At 50.5% G+C, this 25,395-nt stretch overlaps 1 protein-coding gene across 1 annotated transcript in view; it reads left to right on the forward strand.

The window, feature by feature from the left end:
- The first annotated feature begins 3,365 nt into the window (after positions 1-3,365).
- LOC120056803 (14-3-3 protein gamma-1-like) overlaps positions 3,366-25,395 on the forward strand; it is a 31,195-nt gene continuing 9,165 nt past the window's right edge. The window contains exon 1 of the mRNA XM_039005004.1: positions 3,366-3,562. Coding sequence (XP_038860932.1) covers positions 3,476-3,562 — 87 coding nt within the window. The 5' untranslated portion in view covers positions 3,366-3,475. The remainder of the gene's footprint in view (positions 3,563-25,395) is intronic.

The following is a 25,395-nucleotide window of genomic DNA, read 5'->3' on the forward strand; positions in this document are numbered from 1 at the left end:
AACCCACCCAGATAACCCACCCAGGTAACTCTCCCAGGTAACCCACCCAGGTAACCCACCCAGGTAACTCTCCCAGGTAACCCACCCAGGTAACCCACCCAGATAACCAACCCAGGTAACCCACCCAGGTAACCCACCCAGATAACCCACCCAGGTAACCCACCCAGGTAACTCTCCCAGGTAACCCACCCAGATAACCCACCCAGGTAACTCTCCCAGGTAACCCACCCAGATAACCCACCCAGGTAACCCACCCAGATAACCCACCCAGGTAACCCACCCAGGTAACCCACCCAGATAACCCACCCAGGTAACCCACCCAGATAACCCACCCAGGTAACCCACCCAGATAACCCACCCAGGTAACTCTCCCAGGTAACCCACCCAGGTAACCCACCCAGATAACCCGCCCAGGTAACTCTCCCAGGTAACCCACCCAGGTAACCCACCCAGGTAACCCACCCAGATAACCCACCCAGGTCAGTGGTCAGACTGTGGTCAGGTTGTGGTTAGGCTGTGGTCAGGTTGTGGTCAGTGCTGTGGTCAGTGCTGTGGTCAGGTTGTGGTTAGGCTGTGGTCAGTGCTGTGGTCAGTGCTGTGGTCAGGTTGTGGTTAGGCTGTGGTCAGTGCTGTGGTCAGTGCTGTGGTCAGTGCTGTGGTCAGGCAGTGGTCAGGCTGTGGTCAGGCTGTGGTTAGACTGTGGTCAGGCTGTGGTCAGTGCTGTGGTTAGACTTTGGTCAGTGCTGTGGTCAGGCAGTGGTCAGGCTGTGGTCAGGCTATGGTTAGACTGTGGTCAGGCTGTGGTCAGGCTGTGGTCAGGCTGTGGTCAGTGCTATGGTCAGTGATGTGGTTAAGCTGTGGTCAGGCTGTGGTCAGGTTGTGGTCAGGCTGTGGTTAGGCTGTGGTCAGTGCTGTGGTCAGTGCTGTGGTTAAGCTGTGGTCAGGCTGTGGTCAGGTTGTGGTCAGGCTGTGGTTAGGCTGTGGTCAGTGCTGTGGTCAGTGCTGTGGTTAAGATGTGGTCAGGCTGTGGTCAGGTTGTGGTCAGGTTGTGGTCAGGCTGTGGTCAGGTTGTGATCAGGCTGTGGTTAGGCTGTGTTCAGGCTGTGGTCAGGCTGTGGTCAGGCTGTGGTCAGGTTGTGGTCAGGCTGTGGTCAGGTTGTGGTCAGGCTGTAGTCAGGCTGTGGTCAGTGCTGTGGTCAGGCTGTGGTCAGGCTAGGGTCAAGCTGTGGTCAGGCTGTGGTTAGGCTGTGGTCAGGCTGTGGTCAAGCTGTGGTCAGGCTGTGGTCAGGTTGTGGTTAAGCTGTGGTCAGGCTGTGGTCAGGCTGTGGTCAGGCTGTGGTTAGGCTGTGGTCAGGTTGTGGTTAGGCTGTGGTCAGTGCTCTGGTCAGGTTGTGGTCAGTGCTGTGGTCAGTGCTCTGGTCAGGTTGTGGTTAGGCTGTGGTCAGTGCTGTGGTCAGGCTGTGGTCAGGCTGTGGTCAGTGCTGTGGTTAAGCTGTGGTTAGGCTGTGGTTAGACTGTGGTCAGGCTGTGGTCAGTGCTCTGGTCAGGTTGTGGTTAGGCTGTGGTCAGTGCTGTGGTCAGGCTGTGGTCAGGCTGTGGTCAGTGCTGTGGTTAAGCTGTGGTTAGGCTGTGGTCAGTGCTGTGGTCAGGCTGTGGTCAGGCTGTGGTCAGTGCTGTGGTTAAGCTGTGGTTAGGCTGTGGTCAGGCTGTGGTCAGGCTGTGGTCAGTGCTGTGGTCAGGCTGTGGTCAGTGCTGTGATCAGGCTGTGATCAGGCTGTGGTTAGGCTGTGGTCAGTCTGTGGTCAGGCTGTGGTTAGGCTGTGGTCAGGCTGTGGTAAGGCTGTGGTCAGGCTGTGGTCAGGCTGTGGTCAGGTTGTGGTCAGGCTGTGGTCAGGCTGTGGTCAGGCTGTGGTCAGTGCTGTGGTTAAGCTGTGGTTAGGCTGTGGTTAGGCTGTGGTCAGGCTGTGGTCACATTGTGGTCAGATTGTGGTCAGGCTGTGGTCAGTCTGTGGTCAGGCTGTGGTTAGGCTGTGGTCAGGCTGTGGTAAGGCTGTGGTCAGATTGTGGTCAGGCTGTGGTCAGGTTGTGGTCAGGTTGTGGTTAAGCTGTGGTCAGTGCTGTGGTTAGGCTGTGGTCAGGTTGTGGTCAGGCTGTGGTTAGGCTGTGGTCAGGCTGTGGTCAGGCTGTGGTAAGGCTGTGGTCAGGTTGTGGTCAGGTTGTGGTTAAGCTGTGGTCAGTGCTGTGGTTAGGCTGTGGTCAGGTTGTGGTCATGTTGTGGTCAGGCTGTGGTAAGGCTGTGGTCACGTTGTGGTCAGGTTGTGGTCAGGCTGTGGTCAGGTTGTGGTCAGGTTGTGGTTAAGCTGTGGTCAGTGCTGTGGTTAGGCTGTGGTCAGGTTGTGGTCAGGTTGTGGTCAGGCTGTGGTCATGCTGTGGTCAGGCTGTGGTCAGGCTGTGGTCAGGTTGTGGTCAGGCTGTGGTCAGGTTGTGGTCAGGCTGTGGTCAGGCTGTGGTTAGGCTGTGGTCAGTCTGTGGTCAGTCTGTGGTCAGGTTGTGGTCAGGCTGTGGTCAGGCTGTGGTTAGGCTGTGGTCAGGCTGTGGTCAGGCTGTGGTCAGGCTGTGGTTAAGCTCTGGTCAGTGCTGTGGTTAGGCTGTGGTCAGGTTGTAGTCAGGTTGTGGTCAGGCTGTGGTCAGGTTGTGGTCAGGTTGTGGTCAGGCTGTGGTCAGGCTGTGGTCAGGCTGTGGTCAGGTTGTGGTCGGGCTGTGGTTAGAATGTGGTCAGGTTGTGGTCAGGTTGTGGTCAGGCTGTGGTCAGGTTGTGGTCGGGCTGTGGTTAGACTGTGGTCAGGCTGGCTGACTGACATGGTAGGGCAGCTTGAACCCAGGAATGATGATGGGCTCTTGGTGGATTTGTTCTGTAGCCTATCAGACCTGCACTCTGCTGCTCGACATAGAGGCTAGTCAATTACTGCAACATGCTATTCTAATCAAATCACATTGTGACTAAACATGAAAGGTACCCTAGGCTCTACAAGTTCCCCCTATAAAGACCCTACGGAAGCCTTTACACTAGACCTTCTGTCACAGCATGTGTATGAGAATAACCCTCTCTCTAGTCTACGAATGTTCAATTATCGGGTGTGGTTAAATGGTTTAGAATACAACATACAGTCTCTATACCACTACAGCGTATGATTCTAACGGTAGAATCCTATTCGTTAACCAGTATCAGGCACTGACTGTGCTCCCAATAAGGATTGTTACATCACTACACATCTACACGCCTTTTTCTGGCGCTGACGCAATCCAGGGAAAGTGGTAATGTTGGGGAGGGAGTGTCCCGTCCGCACGCACAGACAGCAGGGAGCAGCTGCAGCAAGAGGACCTCTGGTAACATTCCACTGTATTGCTGAAAGTGACATACTTTTATTTAAAACTTTAACAATTCTAGAATAGCATTGTATCAACGACAGCTAAAATGGTAGATCGCGAGCAACTGGTGCAGAAAGCCAGGCTGGCCGAACAGGCTGAGAGATATGATGATATGGCAGCAGCCATGAAGTCGGTAAGTTCTGCTTTGGAATCATATTTCTGAGTTTAATAAGCGATCATAAATATCCGCCACTAACAGTGTCATTTCCTCACGTTTAAAAAAAAAAGAAAAAGATATATACATTTACATACATAGTAATTGCGATGTATCCTATGGCAATCATTGTTGCCTGCTTATTGTATTCCATATTTAATTAGATGCATATTCGATGTATTAAACATGCCTTGAAAGATCATTATTATGACAAAACCTTTAACTTGAATAAGACAAGGGATAGCCAATATATCATGCCATTTACATTTTCGGGAAAGTGACTGGCAGTGACAAGGCCCATAGGTTACTACAATACATATCCGTTTTATTTTAAAATCCAGCAATTGTTTGCACCACATTCGTTATCTAAATTAAAGGCATGTTTATTGAAACTTTGAGTTATGGTCACGTATTGCCTTATAGTATAAAGTGGTTGTCAGTGTGGCATAATGCTGTCAGATGAAGGAAAACCGAATGCGGACTGTTTGATCTTGGGGCGGTGCCTTTTTTGTTGCCAGGTTGCATTTTAATCAGCAAGACAGCATGGCAACAATGATGGAGACTAATAACGGATCAATCATCTTGCTCTGGAGATGAAACGTGTTTGTTTAATTTTTGATCTCACTGAATTAAATGGGAAATATGGATAATATTGGCAAGGAGAGGCAGTGGAATATTCGTGTAAAAATTATGTGCTTTTGGGTAGACACCAGAGAGAACAAGCAATTCCCTGGTACTGTAGCCTTACTTTAAGCTACTGTTCAACAGTGACATGGTTGGAGGCAGGGACGGCTCAATTCCCCGATTGTGATACTGATCTCTAACCATGACAATTTCCCGCGAAGATCCATTTGTATTAGTTCTATCTAACATTGTGAGGAAATACATTTATGCACCACACACAAAGTCAGTAGCACGCGCTGTGTAGAAGAATAAAGCAAAACGTTATAGTTGACCCGTTGTAGCCTATATCGATTGGCGCAATATACAATGTGTCCGTAAAATATGATCCTGGGAACGTGAAACGTGGGTGGTAGCAGAAATCCTTCTAGAACGTTCTTTGGTTGTCATATTGCAGTGGATGCAGACTGGAGCGTGTTAGAATGGTCGGAATGGTTCTGAATTCCTTCTCAAAGATAACCGGCATTGTAGCAGACAATGCTGTATCACTGCACCCTCCTCGACCTCGTCAGAAAGGAAGGCGTAGCAGGTACTTTGTACGAGGCGTGTCGCAGAATGTGCCAAGGTGCAGTACCCGTATTGCACCATTTCGGGAATCGGACTCAGCCCTTTTTATCCGTGGCATTACTATTCAGACATGCATAGGGGGCTTGATATAATCAGAATGAGGATATTGACTACTCGGTGTATAAACACTAGCTGAGATAGTGGATGATATGGTCAGGTCAGTATGGGGTAGCCGTCCCTGGCCTGGGATGTATGTCCAATGTGGTAGCCTGTCTAGCCTATCTCTCATCCTTATCCTGACCAAACAAACATGAATGTACAATCTACCCAACACAGGGGGTTGGTGGCACCTTAATTGGGGAGGATGGGCTAGTGGAAATGGCTGGAGCAGAATCAGTGGAATGGTATCAAATACATCAAACACATGGTTTATTATTATTATTTGACCCTGCTGGTCATTTATGAACATTTGAACATCTTGGCCATGTTCTGTCATAATCTCCACCCGGCACAGCCAGAAGAGGACTGGCCACCCCTCAGAGCCTGGTTCCTCTCTAGGTTTCTTCCTAGGTTCTGGCCTTTCAAGGGAGTTTTTCCTAGCCACCGTGCTTCTACACCTGCATTGCTTGCTGTTTGGGGTTTTAGGCTGGGTTTCTGTACAGCACTTTGAGATATCAGCTGATGTAAGAAGGGCTTTATAAATAAATACATTTGATTTGATTTGGTGTTTGATGCCATTCCCGTTTGCTCCGTTCCAGCCTTTACTATGAGCCGTCCTCCCCTCAACAGGCTCAACTGATACCCAGTAGTATATTGGGTCTCTATTACATCAATAGAACCGAGAGGGAGGAGAGCATATCAGGCTATTCACCTTAATGAGTAGACAAGCCAATAGGGATTGACTGTATCCACCTCTGAGAAAATGCTCTGTCACAGACTACTAGTCCATAGAGGGCATCGCATAATTGCCTTGAACAGGGAGCTCTAATGTTGAACGGTAGGTTGTCACTAAGGAGTTACTGTAATAACACAGACACAGAGTCCATTGCAGAAGCTGGCTGTAGTATTAGCAGCCAGTCAGTATGTAATGTACATGAATCATGTTCTCCAGGGTTAAGGTCATTATGAAATGTACATGAATCAATAGGCCAATGTGGTGTAATTGGAGACCGCAATCTGGGCGTTTGATATTAGGAAACGCCCATTGGTGCCTGCCATTAGTCAGTCCATTGGTGCCTGCCTTTGGTCAGTCCATTGGTGCCTGCCATTAGTCAGTCCATTGATACCTGCCATTGGTCAGTCCATTGGTGCCTGCCATTGGTCAGTCCATTGGTGCCTGCCATTAGTCAGTCCATTGATACCTGCCATTGGTCAGTCCATTGGTGCCTGCCATTGGTCAGTCCATTGGTGCCTGCCATTAGTCAGTCCATTGGTGCCTGCCATTGGTCAGTCCATTGGTGCCTGCCATTAGTCAGTCCATTGATACCTGCCATTGGTCAGTCCATTGGTGCCTGCCATTGGTCAGTCCATTGGTGCTTGCCATTGGTCAGTCCATTGGTGCCTGCCATTGGTCAGTCCATTGGTGCCTGCCATTGGTCAGTGCATTGGTGCCTGCCATTAGTCAGTCCATTGATACCTGCCATTGGTCAGTTCCAGTGCTCTGAGACTGATGGTTTCTCGACACAGATCATTTGTTTAGATAGCAGGTTAGGATAACTAACGTGAAAGGCTAGGATAATTTATGTGGCAGGTTAGGATAACTAACGTGAAAGGCTAGGATAATTTATGTGGCAGGTTAGGATAACTAACGTGAAAGGCTAGGATAATTTATGTGGCAGTTTAGGATAACTAACGTGGAAGGCTAGGATAATTGATGTGGCAGGTTAGGATAACTAACGTGGAAGGCTAGGATAATTTATGTGGCAGGTTAGGTGAATGAGCGTGGCAGGTTAGGAGAATGAGGTTAAGGTTAGAAAAAGGGTTAGGGTTAGGCTTAGCTACAATGGTACTGTGGTCAACAACTGTTGTCCCTGATGCGAAATAAATGGCCACAGACCAATAGCGAGCAGTAATGGGAATAATTTGACATCAAGAAATGCCAATAAACGCCCCACAGCATTTCCCAAAGTCAGCCGCCCCCCCTGGGGGCACATTTTTGTTCTTGCCCTGGCACTACACAGCTGATTCAAATTAATCAAAGCTTGATGATGAGTTGGTTATTTGAATCAGTTGTGTAGTGCTAGGGCAAAAACCAAAACGTTCACACCGGGGGCCCAGGACCGGGTTTTGGGAATCCTGGTCTAGCAGGTTGCTTTAGGACCAGGTGGTGGTAATGTCAGGGGAGGGGGGGCTTTTGCTCCACGCTCTAAATTAAGGCTGACTCAGAGAAGGAGGAGGGGAGCCCTCATCCTAGCCTGACGACTCACACTAAATTCTTCCGCTGCTCTGTCATTCGCTACATACTTTAATCTGAGACATCATTGAAGTCGTTTGTGGTGAAGGGTGTTGTAAAAAACAAAGTCATCAGTGATTGGATCATCTCCAACTGATCAGAGAATCAAAGCCAATGCCGAATTTTCAAACCGACACTTTACCCACCTACGTGTGTTCAGGCTCTGGCCCAACCAAACCCAACCCATCAGTTTCTGGACCAATCAGACGGCCCCAAATGTGTTCGCATTCAGTGAAGGGTCGGGAAGGCACCCAGATCCAGAATCATTGCAGAGAAGAAACTAACATCCGTGCGCATAGCGTAGCGTTTTGCCGGATCAAGGTAGCCAGGCAACCCCCATCCTTATCCTTATGCCCCAACCCCCATCCTAATCCCCAGCCCCAACCCCCATCCTTATCCTTATGCCCCAACCCCCATCCTAATCCCCAGCCCCAATCCCCATCCTTCTCATTATGCCCCAACACCCATCCTAATCCCCAACCCCATCCTTATCCTTATGCCCCAACCCCCATCCTTATCCTTATGCCCCAACCCCCATCCTTATCCTTATGCCCCAACCCCCATCCATATCCTTATGCCCCAACCCCCATCCATATCCTTATTCCCCAACCCCCATCCTAATCCCCAGCCCCAACCCCCATCCTTATCCTTATGCCCCAACCCCCATCCTTATCCTTATGCCCCAACCCCCATCCTTATCCTTATGCCCCAACCCCCATCCATATCCTTATGCCCCAACCCCCATCCATATCCTTATGCCCCAACCCCCATCCTAATCCCCAGCCCCAACCCCCATCCTTATCCTTATGCCCCAACCCCCATCCATATCCTTATGCCCCAACCCCCATCCTTATCCTTATGCCCCAACCCCCATCCTTATCCTTATGCCCCAACCCCCATCCATATCCTTATGCCCCAAACCCCATCCATATCCTTATGTCCCAACCCCCATCCATATCCTTATGCCCCAACCCCCATCCTTATCCTTATGCCCCAACCCCCATCCTTATCCTTATGCCCCAACCCCCATCCTAATCCCCAGCCCCAATCCTTATCCTTATGCCCCAACCCCCATCCTTATCCTTATGCCCCAACCCCCATCCTTATCCTTATGCCCCAACCCCCATCCTTATCCTTATGCCCCAACCCCCATCCATATCCTTATGCCCCAACCCCCATCCATATCCTTATGCCCCAACCCCCATCCTTATCCTTATGCCCCAACCCCCATCCTAATCCCCAGCCCCAATCCCCATCCTTCTCATTATGCCCCAACCCCCATCCTAATCCCCAACCCCCATCCTAATCCCCAGCCCCAATCCCCATCCTTATCCTTATGCCCCAACCCCCATCCTAATCCTTATGCCCCAACCCCCATCCTTATCCTTATGCCCCAACCCCCATCCTAATCCCCAGCCCCAATCCCCATCCTTATCCTTATGCCCCAACCCCCATCCTTATGCCCCAACCCCCATCCTTATCCTTATGCCCCAACCCCCATCCATATCCTTATTCCCCAACCCCCATCCTAATCCTAATCCCCAACCCCCATCCTTATCCTTATGCCCCAACCCCCATCCTAATCCCCAGCCCCAATCCCCATCCTTCTCATTATGCCCCAACCCCCATCCTAATCCCCAACCCCCATCCTAATCCCCAGCCCCATCCTAATCCCCAACCCCCATCCTAATCCCCAACCCCCATCCTAAAACCCAACCCCCATCCTAATCCCCAGCCCCAATCCCCATCCTTCTCATTATGCCCCAACCCCCATCCTAATCCCCAAACCCCATCCGTATCCCGAACCCCCATCCTTATCCTCAAACTCCATCCTTATCCCCAGCCCCAACCCCCATCCTAATCCCCAACCCCATCCTAATCCCCAGCCCCAACCCCATCCTAATCCCCAACCCCCATCCTAATCCCCAACCCCCATCCTAAAACCCATCCCCCATCCTAATCCCCAAACCCCATCCGTATCCCGAACCCCCATCCTTATCCCCAGCCCCAACCAGAACCCCCATTCGTATCCCGAACCCCCATCCTTATCCTTATGTCCCAATCCCCAACCCCCATCCTTATCCTCAAACTCCATCCTTATCCCCAGCCCCAACCCCCATCCTAATCCCCAGCCACAACCCCCATCCTAATCCCCAACCCCCATCCTAATCCCCAGCCCCAACCCCATTCTAATCCCCAACCCCCATCCTTATCCCCAACCCCCATCCTAATCCCCAGCCCCAACCCCCATCCTAATCCCCAACCCCCATCCTAATCCCCAGCCCCATCCGTATCCCGAACCCCATCCTAATCCCCAACCCCCATCCTTATCCCCAACCCCCATCCTTATCCCCAACCCCATCCTTATCCCCAACCCCCATCCTAATCCCCAACCCCCATCCTGCCTCAGTATGTTGTGAATATACTGCCCCATCCTGATAAATCCTGCCTCAGTATGTTGTGAATATACTGCCCCATCCTGATAAATCCTGCCTCTGCTGTGAATATACTGCCCCATCCTGATAAATCCTGCCTCTGTTGTGAATATACTGCCCCATCCTGATAAATCCTGCCTCTGTTGTGAACATACTGCCCCATCCTGATAAATCCTGCCTCAGTATGTTGTAGCAGAGACCTAGTGACATGAACCTGCTTTCGTACCAACACAGTTACCTACTCTTGTTTTTTTATTCATGCCTTTATGGTTATACAACTTTTATGTATTGTATTTTTAGAAGCCTGCAGCAGCTGCAATGAGAGCGAGAGAGGGAAAAATCTATTTAAAAAACTGCAGTCGTGTATGGTTATATAACAACAAAGAGCTACTTGAATCAACCCCCTCCCCTTACACACACACACACACACACACACACACACACACACACACACACACACACACACACACACACACACACACACACACACACACACACTTCCTCACACACACACACACACACACACACTTCCTCACACACACACACACTTCCTCACACATCTCTCTCTCTCTCTCTCTCTCTCTCTCTCTCTCTCTCTCTCTCTCTCTCTCTCTCTCTCTCTCTCTCTCTCTCTCTCTCTCTCTCTCTCTCTCTCTCTCTCTCTCTCTCTCTCTCTCTCTCTCTCTCTCCTTAACCAGCCATCCTCACAGCTCGTGACGTCAGGCAGCGCACGCCGTCTCTGTGCTCTGCAGCCTGAGAGAGGGAGAGGGTCTGCAGGAGAGATGTCACTTTAGCTTAGAGATAAGGAGGGAAAACAAGGTAGCGAGGTGAGAGCGAGGAAAGTAATGGTAAGAGAGAGATGGGGAGAGAAAGAGAGAGGTGGTGAGTGAGAGATGGAGAGAGAAAGAGAGAGATGGTGGGTGTGAGGTGAGTGATGGAGAGAAAGAGAGAGGTGGTAGGTGAGAGATGGAGAGAAAGAGAGAGGTGGTGGGTGAGAGATGGAGAGAAAGAGAGAGGTGGTGGGTGAGAGAGATGGAGAGAGAAAGAGAGAGATGGTGGGTGTGAGGTGAGTGATGGAGAGAAAGAGAGAGGTGGTAGGTGAGAGATGGAGAGAAAGAGAGAGGTGGTGGGTGAGAGAGATGGAGAGAAAGAGAGGTGGTGGGTGTGACAGATGGAGAGAAAGAGAGAGGTGGTGGGTGTGAGAGACGGAGAGAAAGAGAGAGGTGGTGGGTGTGAGAGATGGAGAGAAAGAGAGAGGTGGTGGGTGTGACAGATGGAGAGAAAGAGAGAGGTGGTGGGTGTGAGAGACGGAGAGAAAGAGAGAGGTGGTGGGTGTGAGAGATGGAGAGAAAGAGAGAGGTGGTGGGTGAGAGATGGAGAGAAAGAGAGAGGTGGTGGGTCTGAGAGACGGAGAGAAAGAGAGAGGTGGGTGGGTGAGAGAGACGGAGAGAAAGAGAGAGGTGGTGGGTGTGAGAGATGGGGAGAAAGAGAGAGGTGGTGGGTGTGAGATGGAGAGAAAGAGAGAGGGGGTGGGTGAGAGATGGAGAGAAAGAGAGAGGTGGTGGGTGTGAGAGATGGGGAGAAAGAGAGAGGTGGTGGGTGTGAGATGGAGAGAAAGAGAGAGGTGGTGGGTGAGAGATGGAGAGAAAGAGAGAGGTGGTGGATGTGAGAGATGGAGAGAAAGAGAGAGGTGGTGGGTGAGAGATGGAGAGAAAGAGAGAGGTGGTGGATGTGAGAGATGGGGAGAAAGAGAGAGGTGGTGGGTGAGAGAGACGGAGAGAGAAAGAGAGAGGTGGTGGGTGTGAGAGATGGAGAGAAAGAGAGAGGTGGTGGGTGTGAGATGGAGAGAAAGAGAGAGGTGGTGGGTGTGAGAGACGGAGAGAAAGAGAGAGGTGGTGGGTGTGAGAGACGGAGAGAGAAAGAGAGAGGTGGTGGGTGTGAGAGATGGGGAGAAAGAGAGAGGTGGTAGGTGTGAGAGATGGAGAGAAAGAGAGAGGTGGTGGGTGTGAGAGACGGAGAGAAAGAGAGAGGTGGTGGGTGTGAGAGATGGAGAGAAAGAGAGGTGGTGGGTGTGAGAGACGGAGAGAAAGAGAGAGGTGGTGGGTGTGAGAGACGGAGAGAGAAAGAGAGAGGTGGTGGGTGTGAGATGGAGAGAAAGAGAGAGGTGATGGGTGTGAGAGATGGGGAGAGAAAGAGAGAGGTGGTGGGTGTGAGATGGAGAGAAAGAGAGAGGTGGTGGGTGAGAGATTGAGAGAAAGAGAGAGGTGGTGGGTGTGAGAGATGGAGAGAAAGAGAGAGGTGGTGGGTGTGAGAGATGGGGAGAAAGAGAGAGGTGGTAGGTGTGAGAGACGGAGAGAAAGAGAGAGGTGGTGGGTGTGAGAGACGGAGAGAAAGAGAGAGGTGGTGGGTGTGAGAGACGGAGAGAGAAAGAGAGAGGTGGTGGGTGTGAGAGATGGAGAGAAAGAGAGGTGGTGGGTGAGAGATGGAGAGAAAGAGAGAGGTGGTGGGTGTGAGAGATGGGGAGAAAGAGAGAGGTGGTGGGTGTGAGATGGAGAGAAAGAGAGAGGTGGTGGGTGAGAGATGGAGAGAAAGAGAGAGGTGGTGGGTGTGAGAGATGGGGAGAAAGAGAGAGGTGGTGGGTGTGAGATGGAGAGAAAGAGAGAGGTGGTGGGTGAGAGATGGAGAGAAAGAGAGAGGTGGTGGATGTGAGAGATGGGGAGAAAGAGAGAGGTGGTGGGTGAGAGAGACGGAGAGAGAAAGAGAGAGGTGGTGGGTGTGAGAGATGGAGAGAAAGAGAGAGGTGGTGGGTGTGAGATGGAGAGAAAGAGAGAGGTGGTGGGTGTGAGAGACGGAGAGAAAGAGAGAGGTGGTGGGTGTGAGAGACGGAGAGAGAAAGAGAGAGGTGGTGGGTGTGAGAGATGGGGAGAAAGAGAGAGGTGGTAGGTGTGAGAGATGGAGAGAAAGAGAGAGGTGGTGGGTGTGAGAGACGGAGAGAAAGAGAGAGGTGGTGGGTGTGAGAGATGGAGAGAAAGAGAGGTGGTGGGTGTGAGAGACGGAGAGAAAGAGAGAGGTGGTGGGTGTGAGAGACGGAGAGAGAAAGAGAGAGGTGGTGGGTGTGAGATGGAGAGAAAGAGAGAGGTGATGGGTGTGTGAGATGGAGAGAAAGAGAGAGGTGATGGGTGTGAGAGATGGGGAGAGAAAGAGAGAGGTGGTGGGTGAGAGATTGAGAGAAAGAGAGAGGTGGTGGGTGTGAGAGATGGAGAGAAAGAGAGAGGTGGTGGGTGTGAGAGATGGAGAGAAAGAGAGAGGTGGTGGGTGTGAGAGATGGGGAGAAAGAGAGAGGTGGTAGGTGTGAGAGATGGAGAGAAAGAGAGAGGTGGTGGGTGTGAGAGACGGAGAGAAAGAGAGAGGTGGTGGGTGTGAGAGACGGAGAGAGAAAGAGAGAGGTGGTGGGTGTGAGATGGAGAGAAAGAGAGGTGGTGGGTGAGAGATGGAGAGAAAGAGAGAGGTGGTGGGTGTGAGAGATGGGGAGAAAGATAGAGGTGGTGGGTGTGAGATGGAGAGAAAGAGAGAGGTGGTGGGTGAGAGATGGAGAGAAAGAGAGAGGTGGTGGGTGTGAGAGATGGGGAGAAAGAGAGAGGTGGTGGGTGTGAGATGGAGAGAAAGAGAGAGGTGGTGGGTGTGAGAGATGGAGAGAAAGAGAGAGGTGGTGGGTGAGAGAGACGGAGAGAAAGAGAGAGGTGGTGGGTGAGAGACGGAGAGAAAGAGAGAGGTGGTGGGTGTGAGAGATGGAGAGAAAGAGAGAGGTGGTGGGTGTGAGAGACGGAGAGAAAGAGAGAGGTGGTGGGTGTGAGAGATGGAGAGAAAGAGAGAGGTGGTGGGTGAGAGACGGAGAGAAAGAGAGAGGTGGTGGGTGTGAGAGACGGAGAGAGAAAGAGAGAGGTGGTGGGTGTGAGAGATGGAGAGAGAAAGAGAGAGGTGGTGGGTGTGAGAGATGGAGAGAGAAAGAGAGAGGTGGTGGGTGTGAGATGGAGAGAAAGAGAGTTGGTGGGTGAGAGATGGAGAGAAAGAGAGAGGTGGTGGGTGTGAGAGATGGAGAGAAAGAGAGAGGTGGTGGGTGTGAGAGATGGAGAGAAAGAGAGATATGGTGGGTGTGAGAGATGGGGAGAAAGAGAGGTGGTGGGTGTGAGAGATGGAGAGAAAGAGAGAGGTGGTGGGTGTGAGAGACGGGGAGAGAGAGAGAGGTGGTGGGTGTGAGATGAGGAGAAAGAGAGAGGTGGTGGGTGAGAGATGGAGAGAAAGAGAGAGGTGGTGGGTGTGAGGTGAGTGATGGAGAGAAAGAGAGGTGGTGGGTGTGAGAGATGGGGAGAAAGAGAGAGGTGGTGGGTGAGAGAGATGGGGAGAAAGAGAGAGGTGGTGGGTGTGAGAGATGGGGAGAAAGAGAGGTGGTGGGTGTGAGAGATGGAGAGAAAGAGAGAGGTGGTGGGTGTGAGAGATGGGGAGAAAGAGAGGTGGTGGGTGTGAGAGACGGAGAGAAAGAGAGAGGTGGTGGGTGAGAGACGGAGAGAAAGAGAGAGGTGGTGGGTGTGAGAGATGGAGAGAAAGAGAGAGGTGGTGGGTGTGAGAGATGGGGAGAAAGAGAGGTGGTGGGTGTGAGAGATGGAGAGAAAGAGAGAGGTGGTGGGTGTGAGAGACGGAGAGAGAAAGAGAGAGGTGGTGGGTGTGAGATGGAGAGAAAGAGAGGTGGTGGGTGAGAGATGGAGAGAAAGAGAGAGGTGGTGGGTGTGAGAGATGGGGAGAAAGAGAGAGGTGGTGGGTGTGAGAGATGGGGAGAAAGAGAGAGGTGGTGGGTGTGAGATGGAGAGAAAGAGAGAGGTGGTGGGTGAGAGATGGAGAGAAAGAGAGAGGTGGTGGGTGTGAGAGATGGGGAGAAAGAGAGAGGTGGTGGGTGTGAGAGATGGAGAGAAAGAGAGAGGTGGTGGGTGTGAGATGGAGAGAAAGAGAGAGGTGGTGGGTGTGAGAGATGGAGAGAAAGAGAGAGGTGGTGGGTGAGAGAGACGGAGAGAAAGAGAGAGGTGGTGGGTGAGAGACGGAGAGAAAGAGAGAGGTGGTGGGTGTGAGAGATGGAGAGAAAGAGAGAGGTGGTGGGTGTGAGAGACGGAGAGAAAGAGAGAGGTGGTGGGTGTGAGAGATGGAGAGAAAGAGAGAGGTGGTGGGTGAGAGACGGAGAGAAAGAGAGAGGTGGTGGGTGTGAGAGACGGAGAGAGAAAGAGAGAGGTGGTGGGTGTGAGAGATGGAGAGAGAAAGAGAGAGGTGGTGGGTGTGAGATGGAGAGAAAGAGAGTTGGTGGGTGAGAGATGGAGAGAAAGAGAGAGGTGGTGGGTGTGAGACGGAGAGAAAGAGAGAGGTGGTGGGTGTGAGAGATGGAGAGAAAGAGAGAGGTGGTGGGTGTGAGAGACGGAGAGAAAGAGAGAGGTGGTGGGTGTGAGAGATGGAGAGAAAGAGAGAGGTGGTGGGTGAGAGACGGAGAGAAAGAGAGAGGTGGTGGGTGTGAGAGACGGAGAGAGAAAGAGAGAGGTGGTGGGTGTGAGAGATGGAGAGAGAAAGAGAGAGGTGGTGGGTGTGAGATGGAGAGAAAGAGAGAGGTGGTGGGTGAGAGATGGAGAGAAAGAGAGAGGTGGTGGGTGTGAGAGACGGGGAGAGAGAGAGAGGTGGTGGGTGTGAGATGGAGAGAAAGAGAGAGGTGGTGGGTGAGAGATGGAGAGAAAGAGAGAGGTGGTGGGTGTGAGGTGAGTGATGGAGAGAAAGAGAGAGGTGGTGGGTGTGAGAGATGGGGAGAAAGAGAGAGGTGGTGGGTGAGAGAGATGGGGAGAAAGAGAGAGGTGGTGGGTGTGAGAGATGGGGAGAAAGAGAGGTGGTGGGTGTGAGAGATGGAGAGAAAGAGAGAGGTGGTGGGTGTGAGAGATGGGGAGAAAGAGAGAGGTGGTGGGTGAGAGAGATGGGGAGAAAGAGAGTTGGTGGGTGTGAGAGATGGGGAGAAAGAGAGAGGTGGTGGGTGTGAGAGATGGGGAGAAAGAGAGGTGGTGGGTGTGAGAGACGGAGAGAAAGAGAGAGGTCGTGGGTGAGAGACGGAGAGAAAGAGAGAGGTGGTGGGTGTGAGAGATGGAGAGAAAGAGAGAGGTGATGGGTGTGAGAGATGGGGAGAAAGAGAGGTGGTGGGTGTGAGAGATGGAGAGAAAGAGAGAGATGGTGGGTGTGAGAGACGGAGAGAGAAAGAGAGAGGTGGTGGGTGTGAGATGGAGAGAAAGAGAGAGGTGGTGGGTGTGAGAGATGGGGAGAAAGAGAGAGGTGGTGGGTGTGAGAGATTCGGAGAAAGAGAGGTGGTGGGTGTGAGAGATGGGGAGAAAGAGAGAGGTGGTGGGTGTGAGAGACGGAGAGAAAGAGAGAGGTGGTGGGTGAGAGACGGAGAGAAAGAGAGAGGTGGTGGGTGTGAGAGATGGAGAGAAAGAGAGAGGTGGTGGGTGTGAGAGATGGGGAGAAAGAGAGGTGGTGGGTGTGAGAGATGGAGAGAAAGAGAGAGGTGGTGGGTGTGAGAGACGGAGAGAGAAAGAGAGAGGTGCTGGGTGTGAGAGACGGAGAGAGAAAGAGAGAGGTGGTGTGTATGAGTGATGGAGAGTTGGGGAGAGCCAGGGACATGTAGAATGAGGCCCACTCTTGTGTCAGCCCTGCATTAGTCTATGTCCATCCAGCCTTCTGAAGGGTTACAGAGGTGGAACAAAACGAGTGAGGTGGGAGCTTCTTAGTCCTCCCCCTGACTCTTCATTAACCCAACTCCTCCCCTTGGGAACACCCTCTTATAGGCTTTTACTACTATCTCACGTCTATAGACATCAGACATTTGTGTGCCTGAGGAATGAAGCAGAGTAGACAGTCATTAACCCTCGGAGAGAAATAATTGATCTTTTGGATTTCTGTTGCTTTTGTTGTTTGGAGTTGACAGCAGCTAGTGTGGGGATGAGTCACGAGAGAGCTAGGGACGATTGATGAGCTTTACGGGCAGACAGAGGACTCTATTGTGATCCCTGCACCACAGCTTCCAGTTAGTCCTTTCAGTTTCACCCCAAATGCTGCTTAAACACCCCCAGGCTCCATCAAACTGCACACAGAGATATACAAATGGTATCCACGAGTTCACCTGACTCTGGGGAGGAAGATAAAGGGCCTCAATGCCAAAATCCCAAAGTATCCCTTTAAAACAGCAACTTATTTTTTTGAAGCCCCATGGCAAAATGTGTAGAATTGCAGGAAATTAACTCTCAGACATAATAACATTTTTAAAAATGCTGTCAAGAGGGGGGAACGCTAAAATGTTTTTCTCAAAAATGTCACTTAGGGTCTCCGAAAGGCTAGGGCCGGTTTTGACTGCATGTGTGGGTATGGACGTGCATAAGCAGACCCGCGAGCCACTGCGGCCCCTCGTGAGTTCAGATTTTTTTGTGGCCCCCACCCCCATCAAAGTTGCCCATCCCTGAACTGACCAGTGATATTTAAACTTTTCCAGCAGGGACCCCATTTTTTCTGCCACAATTTCTGGGAACCCCAAATCAAATGACAGAACCTTAATTTTAATACATTTTTACCTAAAAAAATCGCAAAAAAACATGTGTATATTGTGCCATAAAATAATCATTTTTTGTTCCTAATTTTGGCGATCCCACTGTAGTTTCCCGTGACACAGACTTTAAATATCACTGCCATAGAGGGATTCGTCTTCTACACATCGATTTGTGGACTGTGTATGTGTGTGTGTGTTAGCTCATTCTAACCCCCAACCACTAACCACTACCCCACTATACCCCAACCCACTACCCCACTATACCCCAACCCACCACCCCACTATACCCCAACCCACTACCCCACTATACCCCAACCAGCCAACCCACTATACCCCAACCCACCACCCCACTATACCCCAACCCACTATACCCCAACCCACTACCCCACTATACCCCAACCCACTACCCCACTATACCCCAACCCACTATACCCCAACCCACTACCCCACTATACCCCAACCCACTACCCCACTATACCCCAACACACTATACCCCAACCCACTACCCCACTATACCCAACCCACTACCCCACTATACCCCAACCCACTACCCCACTATACCCCAACCCACTACCCCACTATACCCCAACCCACTACCCCACTATACCCCAACCCACTACCCCACCGCACTACCTCCACTGGTCATTGTCCTTCTCTCCTTGGCAGTATATCCAGCTGTGGAGACAGATGGTAGAGTCTGGCTGTCCAAAACAAAGCAGATCTCTGTCAGTTCGCACCCCTTCCTGTTAGCTGGCCACTAGCGAGTCATCTAGCCAGAGGGGAAGGTTGGGCTTGGCCAGATGTATCGGGAGGGGAAGATAAGTTGTTTTGACATTGAAGGTACTTTATCAATGAATGAGTGTAGTGTTATTTATCCTGATTTCACAAGGTAAGTTGACTGTTTTACAGAAACAACCTGGGGAAGAAGGAGCCAATTGGAAGCTGGGGATGATTAGGTGGCCATGATGGTATGAGGGCCAGATTGGGAATTTAGCCAAGACACCGGGGTTAACACCCCTACTCTTACGATAAGTGCCATGGGATCTTTAGTGACCACAGAGAGTCAGGAAACTCGTTTTAACATCCCATCCGATAGACAGCACCTTACACAGCGCAATTTCCCATTCACTGCCCTGGGGCATTGGGATCTCCACAGACCAGAGGGAAGAGGGCCCACTACTGGACCTCCAACACCACTTCCAGCAGCATCTGGACCAAACAGGATCGGCCCTGCTTAGCTTCAGAGGCAAGCCAGCAGTGGGATGCAGGGAGGTATGCTGCTGGCAGGAGGAGTTAGGTGTGAAATCAGTATTTATGTATATTAATGCTGTCTGTGTGTTTGAGGATAGGCATACCTGTGAGAGGTACAGTATCATCAGTTGAACATGGTGTTTTATGTATTCGATTTTTGCGGGAATTAACAGGTGATTAGGTGACTCAATGTATTCACGACCTATACTGAGAGAGCGAGTTGGAGGGGGATTTTGTTTCTTGGGTACCCAGTCCATGGCTCCAAGAACAAAAAAAAACAAATCCCATTTGGATATCTGGGTAGAAGAGGAAACCAATGAAGGCAAAGTAATCTCTTTTTTATTTATTTGATTTTTATCAAGGGCTGAAGTCATCATAGGCAGCTTGGAATGTTAGACTTGGCTATGACTCATAGATTACTTGCTCTGATTATGGGACTGTACTGTAAGCTGTGATCTGATTCTGGAAGGGTTCTAGAACCCGTCTTATGTGGTTAGGGGAAGGAGATTATGCTGCAGAAAAAGGGTCTGGGAAATGGATCTGTTCCAAACTATAGAGAGAGATAGAGAGAGAGAGAGAGAGAGAGAGAGAGAGAGAGAGAGAGAGAGCAATGAGAAAGATTAGAAAATAAATCGGAGTGAGCAATCTCTTCCCTTCTCAATCAAATGAAAGCTGACATGGAAAGATAACAGGAGTGATTTATGCCAAAGACGTCACTGGATAGGCAGGGCTGGTTAGTGTTGGGCTGGTTAGTGTTGGGCTGGTTAGTGTTGGGCTGGTTAGTGTTGGGCTGGTTAGTGTTGGGCTGGTTAGTGTTGGGCTGGTTAGTGTTGGGCTGGTTAGTGTTGGGCTGGTTAGGGTAGAGTGTAGTGTTGGGCTGGTTAGTGTAGAGTGTAGTGTTGGGCTGGTTAGTGTTGGGCTGGTTAGGGTAGAGTGTAGTGTTGGGCTGGTTAGGGGTAGAGTGTAGTGTTGACCTGGTTAGGGGTAGAGTGTAGTGTTGACCTGGTTAGGGGTAGAGTGTAGTGTTGACCTGGTTAGGGGTAGAGTGTAGTGTTGGGCTGGTTAGGGGTAGAGTGTAGTGTTGGGCTGGTTAGGGGTAGAGTGTAGTGTTGGGCTGGTTAGGGTAGAGTGTAGTGTTGGGCTGGTTAGGGTAGAGTGTAGTGTTGACCTGGTTAGGGGTAGAGTGTAGTGTTGGGCTGGTTAGGGGTAGAGTGTAGTGTTGGGCTGGTTAGGGGTAGAGTGTAGTGTTGGGCTGGTTAGGGGTAGAGTGTAGTGTTGACCTGGTTAGGGGTAGAGTGTAGTGTTGGGCTGGTTAGGGGTAGAGTGTAGTGTTGGGCTGGTTAGGGGTAGAGTGTAGTGTTGGGCTGGTTAGGGTAGAGTGTAGTGTTGGGCTGGTTAGGGGTAGAGTGTAGTGTTGGGCTGGTTAGGGGTAGAGTGTAGTGTTGGGCTCGTTAGGGGTAGAGTGTAGTGTTGACCTGGTTAGGGGTAGAGTGTAGTGTTGACCTGGTTAGGGGTAGAGTGTAGTGTTGGGCTGGTTAGGGTAGAGTGTAGTGTTGGGCTGGTTAGGGGTAGAGTGTAGTGTTGACCTGGTTAGGGGTAGAGTGTAGTGTTGGGCTGGTTAGGGGTAGAGTGTAGTGTTGGGCTGGTTAGGGGTAGAGTGTAGTGTTGACCTGGTTAGGGGTAGAGTGTAGTGTTGACCTGGTTAGGGGTAGAGTGTAGTGTTGGGCTGGTTAGGGGTAGAGTGTAGTGTTGGGCTGGTTAGGGGTAGAGTGTAGTGTTGGGCTGGTTAGGGGTAGAGTGTAGTGTTGACCTGGTTAGGGGTAGAGTGTAGTGTTGACCTGGTTAGGGGTAGAGTGTAGTGTTGGGCTGGTTAGGGTAGAGTGTAGTGTTGGGCTGGTTAGGGGTAGAGTGTAGTGTTGGGCTGGTTAGGGGTAGAGTGTAGTGTTGACCTGGTTAGGGGTAGAGTGTAGTGTTGGGCTGGTTAGGGTAGAGTGTAGTGTTGGGCTGGTTAGGGTAGAGTGTAGTGTTGGGCTGGTTAGGGGTAGAGTGTAGTGTTGGGCTGGTTAGGGTAGAGTGTAGTGTTGGGCTGGTTAGGGTAGAGTGTAGTGTTGGGCTGGTTAGGGGTAGAGTGTAGTGTTGGGCTGGTTAGGGGTAGAGTGTAGTGTTGGGCTGGTTAGGGGTAGAGTGTAGTGTTGGGCTGGTTAGGGGTAGAGTGTAGTGTTGGGCTGGTTAGGGGTAGAGTGTAGTGTTGGGCTGGTTAGGGTAGAGTGTAGTGTTGGGCTGGTTAGGGTAGAGTGTAGTGTTGGGCTGGTTAGGGTAGAGTGTAGTGTTGACCTGGTTAGGGGTAGAGTGTAGTGTTGGGCTGGTTAGGGGTAGAGTGTAGTGTTGGGCTGGTTAGGGTAGAGTGTAGTGTTGACCTGGTTAGGGTAGAGTGTAGTGTTGGGCTGGTTAGGGGTAGAGTGTAGTGTTGGGCTGGTTAGGGGTAGAGTTTAGTGTTGGGCTGGTTAGGGGTAGAGTGTAGTATTGGGCTGGTTAGGGGTAGAGTGTAGTGTTGGGCTGGTTAGGGTAGAGTGTAGTGTTGGGCTGGTTAGGGTAGAGTGTAGTGTTGGGCTGGTTAGGGGTAGAGTGTAGTGTTGACCTGGTTAGGGGTAGAGTGTAGTGTTGACCTGGTTAGGGGTAGAGTGTAGTGTTGGGCTGGTTAGGGTAGAGTGTAGTGTTGGGCTGGTTAGGGTAGAGTGTAGTGTTGGGCTGGTTAGGGTAGAGTGTAGTGTTGGGCTGGTTAGGGGTAGAGTGTAGTGTTGGGCTGGTTAGAGTAGATTGTAGTGTTGACCTGGTTAGGGGTAGAGTGTAGTGTTGGGCTGGTTAGAGTAGAGTGTAGTGTTGACCTGGTTAGGGGTAGAGTGTAGTGTTGGGCTGGTTATGGGTAGAGTGTAGTGTTGGGCTGGTTAGGGTAGAGTGTAGTGTTGGGCTGGTTAGGGTAGAGTGTAGTGTTGGGCTGGTTAGGGTAGAGTGTAGTGTTGGGCTGGTTAGGGTAGAGCGTAGTGTTGACCTGGTTAGGGTAGAGTGTAGTGTTTTGGGCTGGTTAGGGTAGAGTGTAGTGTTGACCTGGTTAGGGGTAGAGTGTAGTGTTGACCTGGTTAGGGGTAGAGTGTAGTGTTGACCTGGTTAGGGGTAGAGTGTAGTGTTGGGCTGGTTAGGGGTAGAGTGTAGTGTTGGGCTGGTTAGGGGTAGAGTGTAGTGTTGGGCTGGTTAGGGTAGAGTGTAGTGTTGGGCTGGTTAGGGTAGAGTGTAGTGTTGACCTGGTTAGGGGTAGAGTGTAGTGTTGGGCTGGTTAGGGGTAGAGTGTAGTGTTGGGCTGGTTAGGGGTAGAGTGTAGTGTTGGGCTGGTTAGGGGTAGAGTGTAGTGTTGACCTGGTTAGGGGTAGAGTGTAGTGTTGGGCTGGTTAGGGGTAGAGTGTAGTGTTGGGCTGGTTAGGGGTAGAGTGTAGTGTTGGGCTGGTTAGGGTAGAGTGTAGTGTTGGGCTGGTTAGGGGTAGAGTGTAGTGTTGGGCTGGTTAGGGGTAGAGTGTAGTGTTGGGCTCGTTAGGGGTAGAGTGTAGTGTTGACCTGGTTAGGGGTAGAGTGTAGTGTTGACCTGGTTAGGGGTAGAGTGTAGTGTTGGGCTGGTTAGGGTAGAGTGTAGTGTTGGGCTGGTTAGGGGTAGAGTGTAGTGTTGACCTGGTTAGGGGTAGAGTGTAGTGTTGGGCTGGTTAGGGGTAGAGTGTAGTGTTGGGCTGGTTAGGGGTAGAGTGTAGTGTTGACCTGGTTAGGGGTAGAGTGTAGTGTTGACCTGGTTAGGGGTAGAGTGTAGTGTTGGGCTGGTTAGGGGTAGAGTGTAGTGTTGGGCTGGTTAGGGGTAGAGTGTAGTGTTGGGCTGGTTAGGGGTAGAGTGTAGTGTTGACCTGGTTAGGGGTAGAGTGTAGTGTTGACCTGGTTAGGGGTAGAGTGTAGTGTTGGGCTGGTTAGGGTAGAGTGTAGTGTTGGGCTGGTTAGGGGTAGAGTGTAGTGTTGGGCTGGTTAGGGGTAGAGTGTAGTGTTGACCTGGTTAGGGGTAGAGTGTAGTGTTGGGCTGGTTAGGGTAGAGTGTAGTGTTGGGCTGGTTAGGGTAGAGTGTAGTGTTGGGCTGGTTAGGGGTAGAGTGTAGTGTTGGGCTGGTTAGGGTAGAGTGTAGTGTTGGGCTGGTTAGGGTAGAGTGTAGTGTTGGGCTGGTTAGGGGTAGAGTGTAGTGTTGGGCTGGTTAGGGGTAGAGTGTAGTGTTGGGCTGGTTAGGGGTAGAGTGTAGTGTTGGGCTGGTTAGGGGTAGAGTGTAGTGTTGGGCTGGTTAGGGGTAGAGTGTAGTGTTGGGCTGGTTAGGGTAGAGTGTAGTGTTGGGCTGGTTAGGGTAGAGTGTAGTGTTGACCTGGTTAGGGGTAGAGTGTAGTGTTGGGCTGGTTAGGGGTAGAGTGTAGTGTTGGGCTGGTTAGGGTAGAGTGTAGTGTTGGGCTGGTTAGGGGTAGAGTGTAGTGTTGGGCTGGTTAGGGGTAGAGTGTAGTGTTGGGCTGGTTAGGGGTAGAGTGTAGTGTTGGGCTGGTTAGGGGTAGAGTGTAGTGTTGGGCTGGTTAGGGTAGAGTGTAGTGTTGGGCTGGTTAGGGTAGAGTGTAGTGTTGACCTGGTTAGGGGTAGAGTGTAGTGTTGGGCTGGTTAGGGGTAGAGTGTAGTGTTGGGCTGGTTAGGGTAGAGTGTAGTGTTGACCTGGTTAGGGTAGAGTGTAGTGTTGGGCTGGTTAGGGGTAGAGTGTAGTGTTGGGCTGGTTAGGGGTAGAGTTTAGTGTTGGGCTGGTTAGGGGTAGAGTGTAGTATTGGGCTGGTTAGGGGTAGAGTGTAGTGTTGGGCTGGTTAGGGTAGAGTGTAGTGTTGGGCTGGTTAGGGTAGAGTGTAGTGTTGGGCTGGTTAGGGGTAGAGTGTAGTGTTGACCTGGTTAGGGGTAGAGTGTAGTGTTGACCTGGTTAGGGGTAGAGTGTAGTGTTGGGCTGGTTAGGGTAGAGTGTAGTGTTGGGCTGGTTAGGGTAGAGTGTAGTGTTGGGCTGGTTAGGGTAGAGTGTAGTGTTGGGCTGGTTAGGGGTAGAGTGTAGTGTTGGGCTGGTTAGAGTAGATTGTAGTGTTGACCTGGTTAGGGGTAGAGTGTAGTGTTGGGCTGGTTAGAGTAGAGTGTAGTGTTGACCTGGTTAGGGGTAGAGTGTAGTGTTGGGCTGGTTATGGGTAGAATGTAGTGTTGGGCTGGTTAGGGTAGAGTGTAGTGTTGGGCTGGTTAGGGTAGAGTGTAGTGTTGGGCTGGTTAGGGTAGAGTGTAGTGTTGGGCTGGTTAGGGTAGAGCGTAGTGTTGACCTGGTTAGGGTAGAGTGTAGTGTTTTGGGCTGGTTAGGGTAGAGTGTAGTGTTTTGGGCTGGTTAGGGTAGAGTGTAGTGTTGGGCTGGTTAGGGGTAGATTGTAGTGTTGGGCTGGTTAGGGTAGAGTGTAGTGTTGGGCTGGTTAGGATAGAGTGTAGTGTTGGGCTGGTTAGGGGTAGAGTGTAGTGTTGGGCTGGTTAGGGTAGGTAGGGGTCTCCAACCATGTTCCTGGAGAGCTACCCTCCTGTAGGTTTTTCACTCCAACCCCAGTTGTAAATAACCTGGTACAGTTTATCAACCAACTAATTATAATAATCAGGTGTGCTAGATTAGGGTTGGAGTGAAAATTTACAGGATCAGGGTTGGAGAGCCCTGTGGTAGAATGTAGCGTTCCTTTGCTCTCAACTGGAAAAAGACTTACAGAATCTCCAGGCTGAGCAAGACTTAAAAAGTGCCTTGTTCTCGTTATACTTCTGAGGATCTGATTAGAAATAGAACAGAAATATAAATGCAACATGTACAAATCTCAAAGATTTACAGTTCATTTAAAAGGGAATCAGTCAATTGAAATAAATTCATTAGGCGCTGGTTAGCTAGCTAGATGGTTAGCTAGCTAGCTAATAAATGTGCTGAGTCAGAGCAAACGTGGCTAACTATACAGCCTGATACCAGTGATGGCGTAGGCTTAAATCAGCATGATGTTTGTGCAGCAGTATCTTAAAAATCAAAGAGGAATATGCAAAGCATGAATATGTTAGCTACATGAATTAAAGATAAAAAAAATTATGTGGCCAGAGATTACAGGGTCACCTAGGAAACACTGACCAACACTTTGGTTTCTACCCTGTCAAAATAACCTGGCAGCCCTGGCATTTTCATTTGTTGTCTTGTCAAACAACACTGTATTCAAGGTGTCCACTATTATATAATTTTTCATAAAATAAAAAAATTGACATTGTTTTTGTGGCATTTTTTATGATTATACAGATAACAGACAGAACGGATATAAGGCAGAACACACACGCATCCCCTAGCAAAGCAGATCAAACCCCCCCCCCCCCCCCCATGCTCTATCAGAGCCCCAAAACAAGACTTAAAGCAGGCATGATATACAATGAAAAATATAATCAAATAATACAAAAAAAAGGAAATAAATTGTAAAAATAATGATCCAAATTCTAATTTGGATTGGTTTATGGAGTTGTGAAATTAGCTTGGTCCATGTCTTCTACAAAGGATAGGAAAGGTTGCCAGATATTATAAAATGTAATTGCAGATCCCCTAACAGAGTAGCGTATTTTCTCTAGTTAGAGATGTTGCAAAACTTTCTTTGTCCAATGGTTAAAAGTAGGAGGAAACTGATCCTTCCACTTAAATAGTATAAGACGTCTAGCTAGAAGAGTACTACATACCAGCATGTTGCCCATATAACTGTTTAGAGGGGCCTCCTGCGGTGCCACTCCATAT

Source organism: Salvelinus namaycush, chromosome 12 (assembly GCF_016432855.1).
Source record: "Salvelinus namaycush isolate Seneca chromosome 12, SaNama_1.0, whole genome shotgun sequence".
Classification (NCBI taxonomy): domain Eukaryota; kingdom Metazoa; phylum Chordata; class Actinopteri; order Salmoniformes; family Salmonidae; genus Salvelinus; species Salvelinus namaycush.